The sequence below is a fragment of the Puntigrus tetrazona genome, chromosome 8 (genome assembly GCF_018831695.1).
Source record: "Puntigrus tetrazona isolate hp1 chromosome 8, ASM1883169v1, whole genome shotgun sequence".
Lineage (NCBI taxonomy): Eukaryota > Metazoa > Chordata > Actinopteri > Cypriniformes > Cyprinidae > Puntigrus > Puntigrus tetrazona.
In genome coordinates, this window is record NC_056706.1 from 1,800,873 (window position 1) to 1,813,372 (window position 12,500).

A 12,500-nucleotide genomic window follows, 5' to 3' on the forward strand; every position below is an offset into this window, starting at 1 on the left:
TGCAAAACGCTTTCAATAAAATTAAATTATTATACAAGTCTTTCTTTGGCCTGCGCTCTGGAAGGGATCCGTTCGTTCTGATTTGAGGAGCACAAACACTGCACTTTCTCATGCAACTTTAACACTTAGTCTCACAGATAGCAGTATTATAGATTTTTACTTAAAGAGACAGTTCACCCAAAAACAAATAAACGAATAAATAAATGCTATCATCAATTAAAGGAATAGTTCAACCAGAAATGATAATTACTCCACATTTTGCTCACCTCCAAGCCATCCTAGGTGTATATTTCTTCTTTCAGAGGAACGGTTCTTTCGAACTTGGTAATACGGCCATTATTTTTGAGCTCCGTAAACCAGATATATCCAGAAGTGACAAAACGAACCTATACTCCTCTGAAGCCGATCGATCGGCGCTCAGTCAGTCAGTTATTTACGTTATAATTTTAAAACTGGAAAGATTTTTGTTACAAAAAACCTTGCTTCTGAAGAAAGTCCTATAAACCTAGCATGGCTTCAGGGTGAGTAAAATATGGGGTCATTTTTATTTTTAGATAAACTACTCCTTTAACTCGGTCTCAAGTTGTTTTTGAGTTTAAAGTTTTACATTTAAAGATACCCTGAAGTATATTGGTAACCAAACAATTGAAGGTAACCACCGACTTCCTCAGTGTGGGGAAAAAGAAATAATATGAAATTGAATGAATGGCTACCATCAACGTTTTGGTTGCCAACACTCTGCAAAATATCTTCTTTTTTGTGTTCAGCAGAAGAAACAAAACTCATACAGGTTTGGGATAAACTGAGTACTCTCTTTAACTCCTCACGGCTGTAAAACAACACAGAGACGGATCACTGAGAGATCGTCGGGATACCGGCGTAACCGTGTCGTTCTTCAGAGCAGAGTTGTACTGGAGTTCTGAGCGCAGCGGTTCTCCGCTCGGGAACGTGAGCAGCGGGGATTTAGTGGCGATTTCACACACTCCCTCGTACCATTCCTCAGGCCACAGACCTATAAAACACACAATCCTGTAGAAATAATCTCCCAAAGAACTATGAGTCAGTGATGCTACAGATATTAACTCTTACCAGACCCTTCCACAGCAAACCCCATGACCACTGAATATAGCCAGAAATCTCTAAACAGCTTCTGAAGACGGGGTTTGGCCTCTTTAATGGGGGGCAATCGGCGCGTCAGCTGCATACGATCAAACACAAAACACATTCATTCAACTTTAGAAACAATCAAAATTCTGGCAGTGCTTTTAAAGAATTTTTTAAACGCATTTGATATTATAGCCAAGCATACAATACTATTTGCATTACAATAATACAAAAATACAACAAAATAAATAAGATAAATGAATGCTTAATCTGCTTGCAATTCATTGCATTGCTCAAGAAAAGTCTAAATGGAGTCCAAATCGTTTAATACATAATCTTTTCTTCTAAGAATGTATATATATGAGTCCGTTTTTCCCCCGACGATTGATTTCTCTTCCATGCACTTTTAGCCAGAACTAAAACTAAAATCTATAAGCTTGCATTTACAACCTTAGCAGGGTAAATAAGCAATAAGCACAATTTAGCCTCTGAGGAAACACTTTGCAGTCATGTCACAAATCACGTTACATCACATTTTCCAGAACAATTGCAACTCTCTGCATACAAAGAGATGGTAGGCCAATTTCTGGATTACATTTCATACGGTTGTCAGGGATACTAGAATAAAGCTATGCAGTCAATTATGGTAATATACGCCCATATACGGTATATTTGTATTAATTTGCACCCAGTAATAACATATTGAGTGCATTTCAAGGGTTAAATGAGTCAGATGAAGGTCTTTGAGCACTGTTTGAACTCGCTGCTGTTTGATCAGTGAAGAGCCACTTCAAAGTCCAGCTGGAGAAGGAACCCACAAACGGACCGTCCACACACAAACACAGATTACAGAAGGAGAGAGAGCAGGTAAGCAGCTCAAACTAGCATAAATGTTTTCATAAGAGTGTTGACACCGATGTGATATTTCTGAGATTAAGTTAAGCAAGTAACCAAAAGCAAAACCATTATTGAAAAAAAATATATATATATATATATATATATATATATATTAAGCACTATTCTGGATATTGGGTGCCCTTACAGCTCATGGCTTTGAATTTACTTCGCCTGCAAGTAACTTTGTATCAGTGTTGTTATATTTAACAAAAACTGGTAATACTAAGAAAAAAAAAAAAAATGAAATGCTCAGTTATTGCATAGAAATGCTTAGCTTTTTCAGCTTACTGAAAATAGTTAGAGGCTAAAGTACTAAAACTGAAATAAAAACAAAAATAAACCGAAGATAAAACTATAAAATAGACATTTATAAAAAATAAAAATAAATAAATAAATAAAAACTTAAAAATGAATACTAACACATACATATATATATCTATATACACACATACATACATAGATAAAAAAAATAATAATAATAATATAAGCATGTGTGTGTTCATGGTGTAAATGTGTGCAACCCATGTGATCACTTGAACACACGAACATGTCTCGACCATAAGATGACCACATGGGTTTCACACAATCACACCAGCGTCAGAAAACCATGCTTCGCATATTTGACATGATATTAATATGTGATTAAATTAGACAAATCCATAAGCTGTATTCATTACAATTTAAATGTGCACATGGCATATGCATTTCTCTGAAATATAGCATGCAGTGCTTATGTAATATAAGTACATTTCAGTATTTCCAATTTACTCGTTTCCACAGGATGTGGCTCCTTTCAGTTATAGTTATAGCCTCTCTCCTGAGTAGCCCCACTCTGGCTGGGGTCAAAGACCTCAGTTCACACTTTGAAGAGAAGGAAAAGTTGGTGGATGCCCGTGGACTTTCTCCAAATGGAGAGAAAACAGACATTGAGTCCATTCCACTGGACTTCCATCGGGAGAACACAGTCACAAACGACCTCCCTCTGGATGGGCTAGAAGATGAAGACTATATCGATTTTGATAAGATCTTGGCAGAAGGAGAGGATGACTACAGCGAAGGTGACCATATAGACGAGATCTCCACCCCTGCTCCTGACCTGGACCTCTTCGGGGAGCCTAGTGACCCCAAAATAAGGCGAGCACGCCTGCTGCGTCTTTTCCACGGGCGAACTCGCCTGCAGCGCATCAACGTGGTCAACGCCCGATTCGGGTGTCGGCTTTATCGGAAACTGCGCAATCGACTTAACCAGACGGACAACATTCTGCTCGCTCCTATCGGGATCTCCATTGCGATGGGTATGATGGCTCTAGGAGCTGGCCCAACCACTCAGGAGCAACTCTACCAAACTCTTGGATTTGGCGAATTCATTAACGCCAGCACTCATTACGATAACGCGACCGTGCATAAGCTGTTCCGCAAACTCACGCACAGGCTCTTCCGACGGAACTTCGGCTACAACTTGCGCTCCGTTAATGACCTGTACATGAAGCGTGATGTACGGATACAGGAGGCTTTCCGCAGCGATGCAAAGACGTACTACTTTGCCGAGCCGCAGTCTGTGGACTTCGCAGACCCGGCCTTCCTTGTGAAGGCCAATCAGCGCATTCAGAAGATCACCAAAGGTCTGATAAAGGAGCCGCTGAAGAGCGTAGACCCAAACATGGCAGTGATGCTCCTGAATTATCTCTACTTCAAAGGTGAATCAATTCTAGCCTATTCAAATTCTCCAACTCTTTAGGACTAATGGTTTAATCCTTCATTTGAACAATCTGTACTCCCTCCTAAAACAAATAATCATGTACTATGTCATCTTTAGTGTACTAGCACCGAGTTCAATACTAAACATTTAGCTCGATGCAAGTCTCAGGGGTGTCAAACTCAGTCCTGGATGGCACCTGTCTTGCAGAGTTTAGCTCCAACTTGCCTCAACAGACCTGCTTGGAAGTTTCTAGTATGCCTACTAAGACCTTGAGTAGCTGGTTCAGGTGTGTTTTATGGTGGATGGAGCTAAATTTTACTGGACAGTGGCCCTCTAGGAGTAGAATAGAACTTCCCTGGGCTGACAAAAAGACCAGCATCTTAACTAGGTCAATCAGCAAGAATTGCATGATGGATTATTGTTTCCTCTGAACCTGGTTTTGCTGGCAATACTTATAGCTAGGCTGAGTGAGAACTAAACTCTGCCATCCAGGAGCAGGACCTACTGCCAATCCTGCTCCTGAATGGTGCATTTCCTGCATAGTTTAGCTCTAATACACATGCCTGTAAGCTTCCTGTGATCCTGAAGAGCTTGTTTAGCTGGTTTGAGTGCATTTAATTAGGACTGGAGCTAAACTCTGCTAAATGCCCTACAAGAGAAAAGTGAAGCCCACCTCAGCTGTAGAGCCTAGGCTTTTTTGAGATGCATTGGCACTGTTCAGACCAATCACCATTTGACATCAAAGTACCAAAAGAGCAATTGGAGTGTACATTGCAGTATGTGCACTGCAGATGCATCTTAAACAAGCCTCTTCGGTCTCAATCAGGGGCGTCCACTCCCACTCCTGGAGGGCCAATATCCTGCAGGCTTCAGCACTAGCACACCTGCCTGGAAGTCTTTTTATGATCCTGAGGGCCTTGATTTGCTGGTTAAGATGTGTTTCATTAGGACTGGTGCTAAACTTGTTGGATGATGGCCCTCTAAGAGAAGAGTAGGCTACCCCAGCTGTAGATCTGCTGTGTTAACAAGACTTTAACTCTAGCACTAGACTTTGATTAGCTAGTCCAGGTGTGTTTGATGAGGGTGAGAAATAATCTCTGCAGGAAGATGGCCCTCCGGGAGCAGGACTGACTACCACAGTTGTACATATTAAGAGAATAGAAATTTCCGTCTCAAGCAAGAATGTCCAATCATGCTCCTGAAGGGTCTTTTTCTAGCAGTATAGCTCTAATTCATGTGCCTGGAGGTTTCTTGTCATCCTCAAGTGAGTTGAGGCAAGTTGGAGCTAAACTTCGCCGAACACCGGTCCTCTAAGAAACAGTTTAGACAGTCGTGACTTAAAGTTTCTAATTATTCTGAGGACCCTGATTAGCCATTTCAGGTGTAGGACTCTGCATGATGGTGGTCCTCTGGAAGCAGAACTGTACACCACCTGCTTTAAACAGAAGGAATAATATTGCATGCAGCTCTTAAATAACACCACAATGTGATGTTTTCACTGGCATAAAAAAATGCAGGTACATGGGAGCAGAAGTTCCCGAAGGAACTGACACACGTCCGGCAATTCCGTGTCAATGAGAAAAAGCAGGTGCGTGTTCCCATGATGCAAAACAAAGGAAGTTACTTGGCGGCGGCCGACCACGAGCTCAACTGCGACATTCTGCAGCTGCCATACGCCGGAAACATCAGCATGATCATTGCTGTTCCACAGAAACTCTCTGGAATGAGATCCCTGGAGCAGGAGATCTCCCCGACCCTAATCAACAAATGGCTTAACAACATGACCAACAGGTAAAGCACTAACTGCAGGCTTGATAACAAGTTGCAGAGAAGTCCGCAAGGTAGTTTAAATGTCCTGGCTCAGTGGCTTGAACCACTAAACATTATTTCCCCAGGTTGGACAAGTTCCTAGATCAATATCCTTGTTGGTTTTTGATCTCTCAGATTCTAGACATTAGTTTAGGGTTAACCAATATTCCTATTATCTAGTAATTTCTCTGAATGTCCACATTTAGTAACATGTTACAGTTTGGAATACAGTTCAGTCTATGGTTTAAGGTTAGAGTTTAGTGTTAGGGTTTAATAAGATGCATCCTATTTGGCTAAATCATTCTTTCAATTCTTTGCGTGGACTTTCTTTTAGGACTCGTGAGGTGATTTTACCTCGGTTTAAGCTGGAACAGAACTACGACTTAATTGATCACCTGAAAGAAATGGGGCTGACGGACCCATTCGGTGAAAAGGGCGACTTCTCGCCAATGACTTCAGAGAAGGTCATCATCAATTGGGTAAGGATTTTTTTACGAATTTAACTCATGATTTGCTCAACAAGCCTTTTCACTGCTGTGTTAAGAGCACTTCAGTTCGCCTACGCCTAATCTCTTACAAAAACATACTCTTTGACCTTTCATTGCACCATCATAACCTTCTATTCCTGCAACTCCTCCTCCTCTACTCTCTTAGTTCAAGCATCAGGGCACCATTACGGTGAATGAAGAAGGTACGGAGGCTGCAGCAATGACGCACATCGGATTTATGCCTTTATCAACACAAACGCGGTTCATCGTGGACCGCCCCTTCCTCTTCCTCATCTACGAGCATCGTACAGGCTGCGTTGTATTTATGGGACGTGTGGCAGACCCTTCACAGAGCTAATCAGACACACATACAAAACACAGAGGCACAATGACCAACGCATAACAGTTTAGCAATGATGGATGTTTTGTTTTATCAAGTAAAATGAGCTGTATAAAGAAATGCTAGATAACACTGACAAACACCTGTGTAGTTTTGAAGCAGTACATGTTGTTAAATAAAATGAATCAGAGGACTGGTTTATTGAATTAATCCGTCCAAAGGGTGAATAAAAACAACCAACAGCATGGCAGAACATTTTGCAAGACAAGTAAATATTTGTCAGAGAAGTTAAAGTCTAACCACAGGCTCTCAAGATCTAATTACAATTCCGCACATGAATAATGAAGCATCCGACAAGAGCAGAAAGAGCTTTTGCATTTGCATTTTGTTTCACCACAAACAGTATCTGATTACAAAAAGGAGCAAGATTTATCTAACTTTATGTACGCTAAATGTTTGATTAGCTACTTTCATGCTCGTGCCAAATTTACTTTTTGAACTTCAAAAGCATGTTAGCCCTGAGAGAACTCATTAATCATTTAAAGGGAGTGAACAGGAAAACATTTTTTCCTTTCCGTTTCCATTTGCATATTATATCAGATGCAAAACAGGCCTAGCAGAAAACACGTTTCCATTTTATACATTTGTTTCAATGTGATCAGCCACTCAAAGTTACTTAAAATATTTATTTATACAAGACGTATAATAGAATACTATGGACATTTATAGATTATAGTATTTGAATATTTTTAATATTGAATTATCCAATGAAATTTTATGACCTTGAATGTTAACATAAATATTTTATATAAATTGTAAAAGTATAACTGTGGTGATATTCTATAAAAATGGTATACAATAAATTTTGTTAAATGAAAAAAATCATTACATTTTAATACTGAAATCATAGCATGCTTGCAGCACCTCCCCTTAAATAAAAGGCTTCTTTTAAGAATGAAATGGGTCTCTGACGTCTAAATATGTTGTGTTTGTCTTTGTGTCTTACCACAGCGATTACAGGGATGAGGACACCTAGATTACCAGCACTGCTGGACGCCTGGAAAATAAAATACCTAATTAAAATTAACATTCAAGACACGCCGAAACACTCTAGAATCTTTCTCCTAATAACTCTAAGCGCAGGAGCAGAGCGCAGGTCAAACCAGACTGACTTTAAGGGCCGGTCCTTTATCACTGGCGCGTTCGCTGGCTCTCTTGCCCTCCAGACCGAGCTGAACGAACAGCTCCAGCAGATTGACCAGCAGCTCGTCCACCAGCTGCTCCCCCTGCAGGTTAGCCGCGATATTAGCCAGGGCGTTTATCACAGCTAGAGAGCAGTGCCTGCGCAAACACACACACACACACATTATATTAAACCACCGCTAGAGAAGCACTACAGGTGGATTTTAAGAATTAAACAGCACAGATCATGTAAAACATCATAAAGAAGACTTTCAGCATTCGCAGAAATTTACTTCACTGTTAAATATTCAGTAATTTGACCCGTCTTGATTAACCCTTTAACGGTGTAAATTGCGCCGATACACAAATTTTAAAAACGTCACTATTATTAATTAATATAAATATTAATATTATTATATTTAATTGTACATATTTCATTTAATATTTTTTAGATGATTCATAATATTGTAATTATAATATTATTCTGTTAAATTTTAAAAAATGAAATATTTTGTGCAAAACATATATTGAAAGTCAAAATTAATTAGCAAAAGTCATGATTTGTGCCTGCAGCTCCTCAACTTAAAATAAAATGCATATAAAAAGTAGTTTGCATGCATTCTCTCTCTCTCACACACACACACACACACACACACACACACACACACACACACACACAGACAGACCTGTATCCGTGGTCTTTGTAGTCTTTGGTGGCTGAATACACCACATTGCTGGCTTTAACACTGATCTGCTGAAACAGGTTCCAGACCTCCTGATAGATGTATTGCTGTAGTAAACACACAAATCTTCGTTAAAATAAAATACAAGATATGTTTTAGACCCGCCAAAACCAGGTGAAAAAAAAATTAACAAACACACACTCACTATCCTGAAATCAGATGCTGGACAAAGCCAAACAAGTAGAATGAGAAGCGCCACATCTTAAATTCTAACACATTCTATTTATAATAATAATAATAATAATAATAATAATAATAATAATAATAATAATAATAATAAACTATAGATTTTCCATATTTTCATGAGTAAAATAAGTATAATAAATAATAAAAAACTGAAATTATACAGAGAAAAATAAATTAAATTAAATATATATACATTTTTCTTAATTAAATTTTTATTATATTTAATTTTAATTATTTAGTCTCACGTATTGGGAGCAAAAAGTTTAATACTTCTTTAATCTTTAAAGCAAAGTAAAGTTTAATCTTTACTAGGTCTAATTCTAATTCTCGCTAAAACGTATCACATGACTGACCCGCATGCAATCTAGCCGTTTCCAATTTCAAAATAACACCAGATTATCCTTTCATTTCTAACTGGATTCACTTCACAATTTCTTTTGCGTACGCCACCCGTTCAGCGATTCAGAAGCAGATAGAATACCAAAAACATTCGAATCCAAGCAGCGATTATTCTCTTCAAATGGCAGCAGTAGCCAAATAATAAAAACTAAAATAATTCTTTGCATCCGCATCTTTGCTTACTTGGCTGCCCTGCGTTCAGAACAGACACCTCGTAATGTAATCACACACATGAGTCACGACGTGCAAGAATAGCCCCGTTGGGCGGTAATTATGTGTAGAGGAGGTCCTCACGTTGCCGGTAATGACCATGCAGCCCAGCTGGTCGATGATGAGGACGTCGAGCTGCGAAGGCGGCTGGCAGAACTTCTGCTGCAGGATCTGTAGGATGGGCTCCATCACTCGGGGACAGTCTCTCATGGCCACCGCGATGTGTCCGAGCGCTCGGATGGTGTGATCCGGGATGAGATGAGCCTCCCTGAGGAGAAACACGGCCTCCCGGGTCAATAAAAGCACATCACATCATCACTCAGAGACAGACGGAGCGCTCGGTTCCTCACTTGTCGTGCTCCTGGGAGATGTAGAGCCGGTTTGACAGGCTGGCTAAAAACGCTTCCACTATGACAGGATCCATCGTGAGCCCAGCTTTCAGACATCTGCGGAAGACATGCACGAAAAAAAATGTGTTTGCATGCATCACAATCATTTACACGTGCTCTTATTCCTAAGAAAAAAAATAGACACCATTATAGGTTTTTTCAATGTGATTTTATTTTCATATTTTCGCTTTAGTTAAGTTTGTCTCTTTTTTTTGGAAAAAACTATACATAATCAGAATAATTTGGTCCAGTTTTTATACATCAATGTTTTTAATATGTATTATTATTATTATTATTATTATTATTATTATTATTATTATTATTATTATTATTATTATTATTATTATTATTATTGTTGTTGTTGTTAATAATAATAAATATTATTGGTCTTATTTAATGAATATTTCACTGTTAAATAAAACAAATATAAAATATGAGTATTTAAGAAAATATAATAATGTTAATAATTAGGTGCTAAAAAGAGAAATATTACTCTTGCAATTTCACCATTCCTTTTTTTTGCTCGTTTTTTCAATTATTGGACAATTTAATGAAAATAAAATAATTTGATTCTATTTTACATTATGGCTGTAAAATGTAAATACTCAATTCTTAAGACTAGTCCTAGACTAAATGTAAATCTGAGCCGTTTCAAACATTCGAGCTCCTTTGTTTTGTATCAAGATGCACACCAGTAATGCTTTTCCTACGGCACGTTTATAAAAATGACTTAAACTGAGCACTTCTCGTTAGAGGTTTGAGGAGACGTTCGGCACATGCTGACTCAAACTCAAACATCATCAAAAAAAAGAGATGCTGTTCATTAGAAGTGAACTTCAGAAAATGAGGCAGACCTGCAGATGTTGTCGATGGAAATGTCCCGGAGCTGCTCGTACATGGACGGCTGGTCTTTCCTGTTGGACAGAAGGTTCAGAGTGGACTGAGAGTGTTCATTGGTCACATTGATTTTGATCCCGCCTCCTCCTGAAGAGAAACATGTGGAAGATCAAAAACGGTGTGTACACAGGTACAGAGACTGCATGTGAACCATGTCAGCAGATAATAAAATAGTAACATAATACTTAATTTAAAATCTATTCCAAAAACAAATGTGTACATATAATTATTATAATATTTTGTAGCTTATATTTGTATTTTAATAAAATTATTTGGCTATTAAATTATTATTATTATTATGAATCTTGAACATATTATGAAGTATATTATAGCAAATGTGCACAAATAATAAATTAAAATATTTGCATTATATGTGGGGAAATAAATTATCATTTTTATTATTAAATTATTATTATTATTATTATTATTATTATTATGAATCTTGAACATATTATGAAGTATATTATAGCAAATGTGCACAAATAATAAATTAAAATATTTGCATTATATGTGGGGAAATAAATTATCATTTTTATTATTATTATTATTATTATTATTATTTATTGTTATTATTATTATTATTATTATTATTATTATTCATTTATTCTTTAATAATATTTGTCTTTTTTTCCCTCTTTAACACAGCATTTCCATTTGCAAAATTGTTAATTTTATAATTCTAATCCTTAAAAAAAAAAAAAAACAACAGCAGTCAAAATCCAAATGCACTTAAAAATGTCAAATACATTATTTCCATTTACTTTCATTTAAAAATATTCCTAAAAATATTTTTTCCATGAATAATTTTTTACTTAGCTTTTTTAAAACTTGTTTTTATTTCTCTTTAGTTACATAACATATATTTATTTATATACATGTTTTTTAAAGTCATTTAATCATTTGTTGTTATATTTGCTTGCACGCATCAGTTGTGCATGTGGCCAATGATCATTCAGAGTCCACATCAATATTAGTTGATCACTTTTTAATACATTTCATTTCGTACAATATATTACTGATTAACAGAATAATGTCTTCTCAAGACAGAACTCACCGGAGCTGCACTGACTGTGGTACTTGTAGAGTTTGATCAGAACAGCCGAAGGAATCACCAGGAAATCCTTCAGAGACGTGGTGGAGGAGTGAGCGATGACGGGGAAGCGCTCGCAGAGACGCCCTAAACCACACACACACACACACACACACACACACACGTCATTCAAGAGCTACCTCACACACACACACACTCACACACTCACACACTCACACACTCACACACACACGTCATTCAAAAGCTACCTCACACACACACACACACACACACACACCATTCACGTCATTCAAAAGCTACCTCTCACACACACACACACACACACACACACCATTCAAGAGCTACCTCTCACACACACACACAGACACACATCATTCAAGAGCTACCTCTCACACACACACACACACACACACACACACACATCATTCAAGAGCTACCTCTCACACACACACACACACACACACACACACACACACACACACACACACACACACAGACACACACATCATTCAAGAGCTACCTCTCACACACACACACACTCACACACACACACACACACACACACACACACACACTCTTCACCTGTAAGCAGCAGATGAGCAGGGGCATGTGAGCGATGATCACTTTACTGGAGGTTTTAGACTGAAGTTTCTCAGACAGTTTAGTGCACAGATTCTCAGCTCCTGAAAGAAGGACAGCAAGAAACAGAAAACGATAGAAGAAAGTCACATAAACTTAGGATGCTTCAAAAGACAGGACCATTTTCATTGACTAAATTAACTATTTCAATGACTAAATGCCCACTTGTTTGATGATCAGTGATATTTTACCATTATTTATATTATATTACTTTGAAAACAGCTTTTATTTTTTATCTTCATATACGTCATGTATATTTTCATTTTAATTTAGTTTTTAGCAACTGCTACTAGTTTTTTAACACTTCTATTTAACCTAAACTTAGTCTTATTTCAGTTTGAGTAGGTTTTGCATTTCAACTCATTTTAATTGAGTTAGATGCCAAGACAACTTTTTTTAAATTTTCATTTAGTCTTTAGTATTTGTCTTTTTCTTTTTAAATGACACATTTCCATGACGTTTTTCCA

The 12,500-nt window shown here is 37.6% G+C and overlaps 2 protein-coding genes across 2 annotated transcripts in view; one reads left to right on the top strand and one right to left on the bottom strand.

Annotated features, from left to right (window-relative positions):
* pi4kab (phosphatidylinositol 4-kinase, catalytic, alpha b) overlaps nt 1-12,500 on the bottom strand; it is a 41,251-nt gene that overhangs the window by 20,473 nt on the left and 8,278 nt on the right. The window contains 10 exon segments of the mRNA XM_043247344.1: nt 876-1,012; nt 1,090-1,198; nt 7,344-7,394; nt 7,510-7,678; nt 8,206-8,309; nt 9,142-9,325; nt 9,408-9,503; nt 10,301-10,430; nt 11,398-11,527; nt 11,977-12,077. Coding sequence (XP_043103279.1) covers nt 876-1,012; nt 1,090-1,198; nt 7,344-7,394; nt 7,510-7,678; nt 8,206-8,309; nt 9,142-9,325; nt 9,408-9,503; nt 10,301-10,430; nt 11,398-11,527; nt 11,977-12,077 — 1,211 coding nt within the window.
* serpind1 (serpin peptidase inhibitor, clade D (heparin cofactor), member 1) lies at nt 1,823-6,530 on the top strand. The gene is made up of 5 exons (XM_043246172.1): nt 1,823-1,971; nt 2,782-3,698; nt 5,218-5,491; nt 5,844-5,988; nt 6,164-6,530. The coding sequence occupies exons 2-5, from the start codon at nt 2,783-2,785 to the stop codon at nt 6,353-6,355; spliced, it is 1,527 nt and encodes a 508-aa protein (XP_043102107.1). The 5' UTR covers nt 1,823-1,971; nt 2,782; the 3' UTR covers nt 6,356-6,530.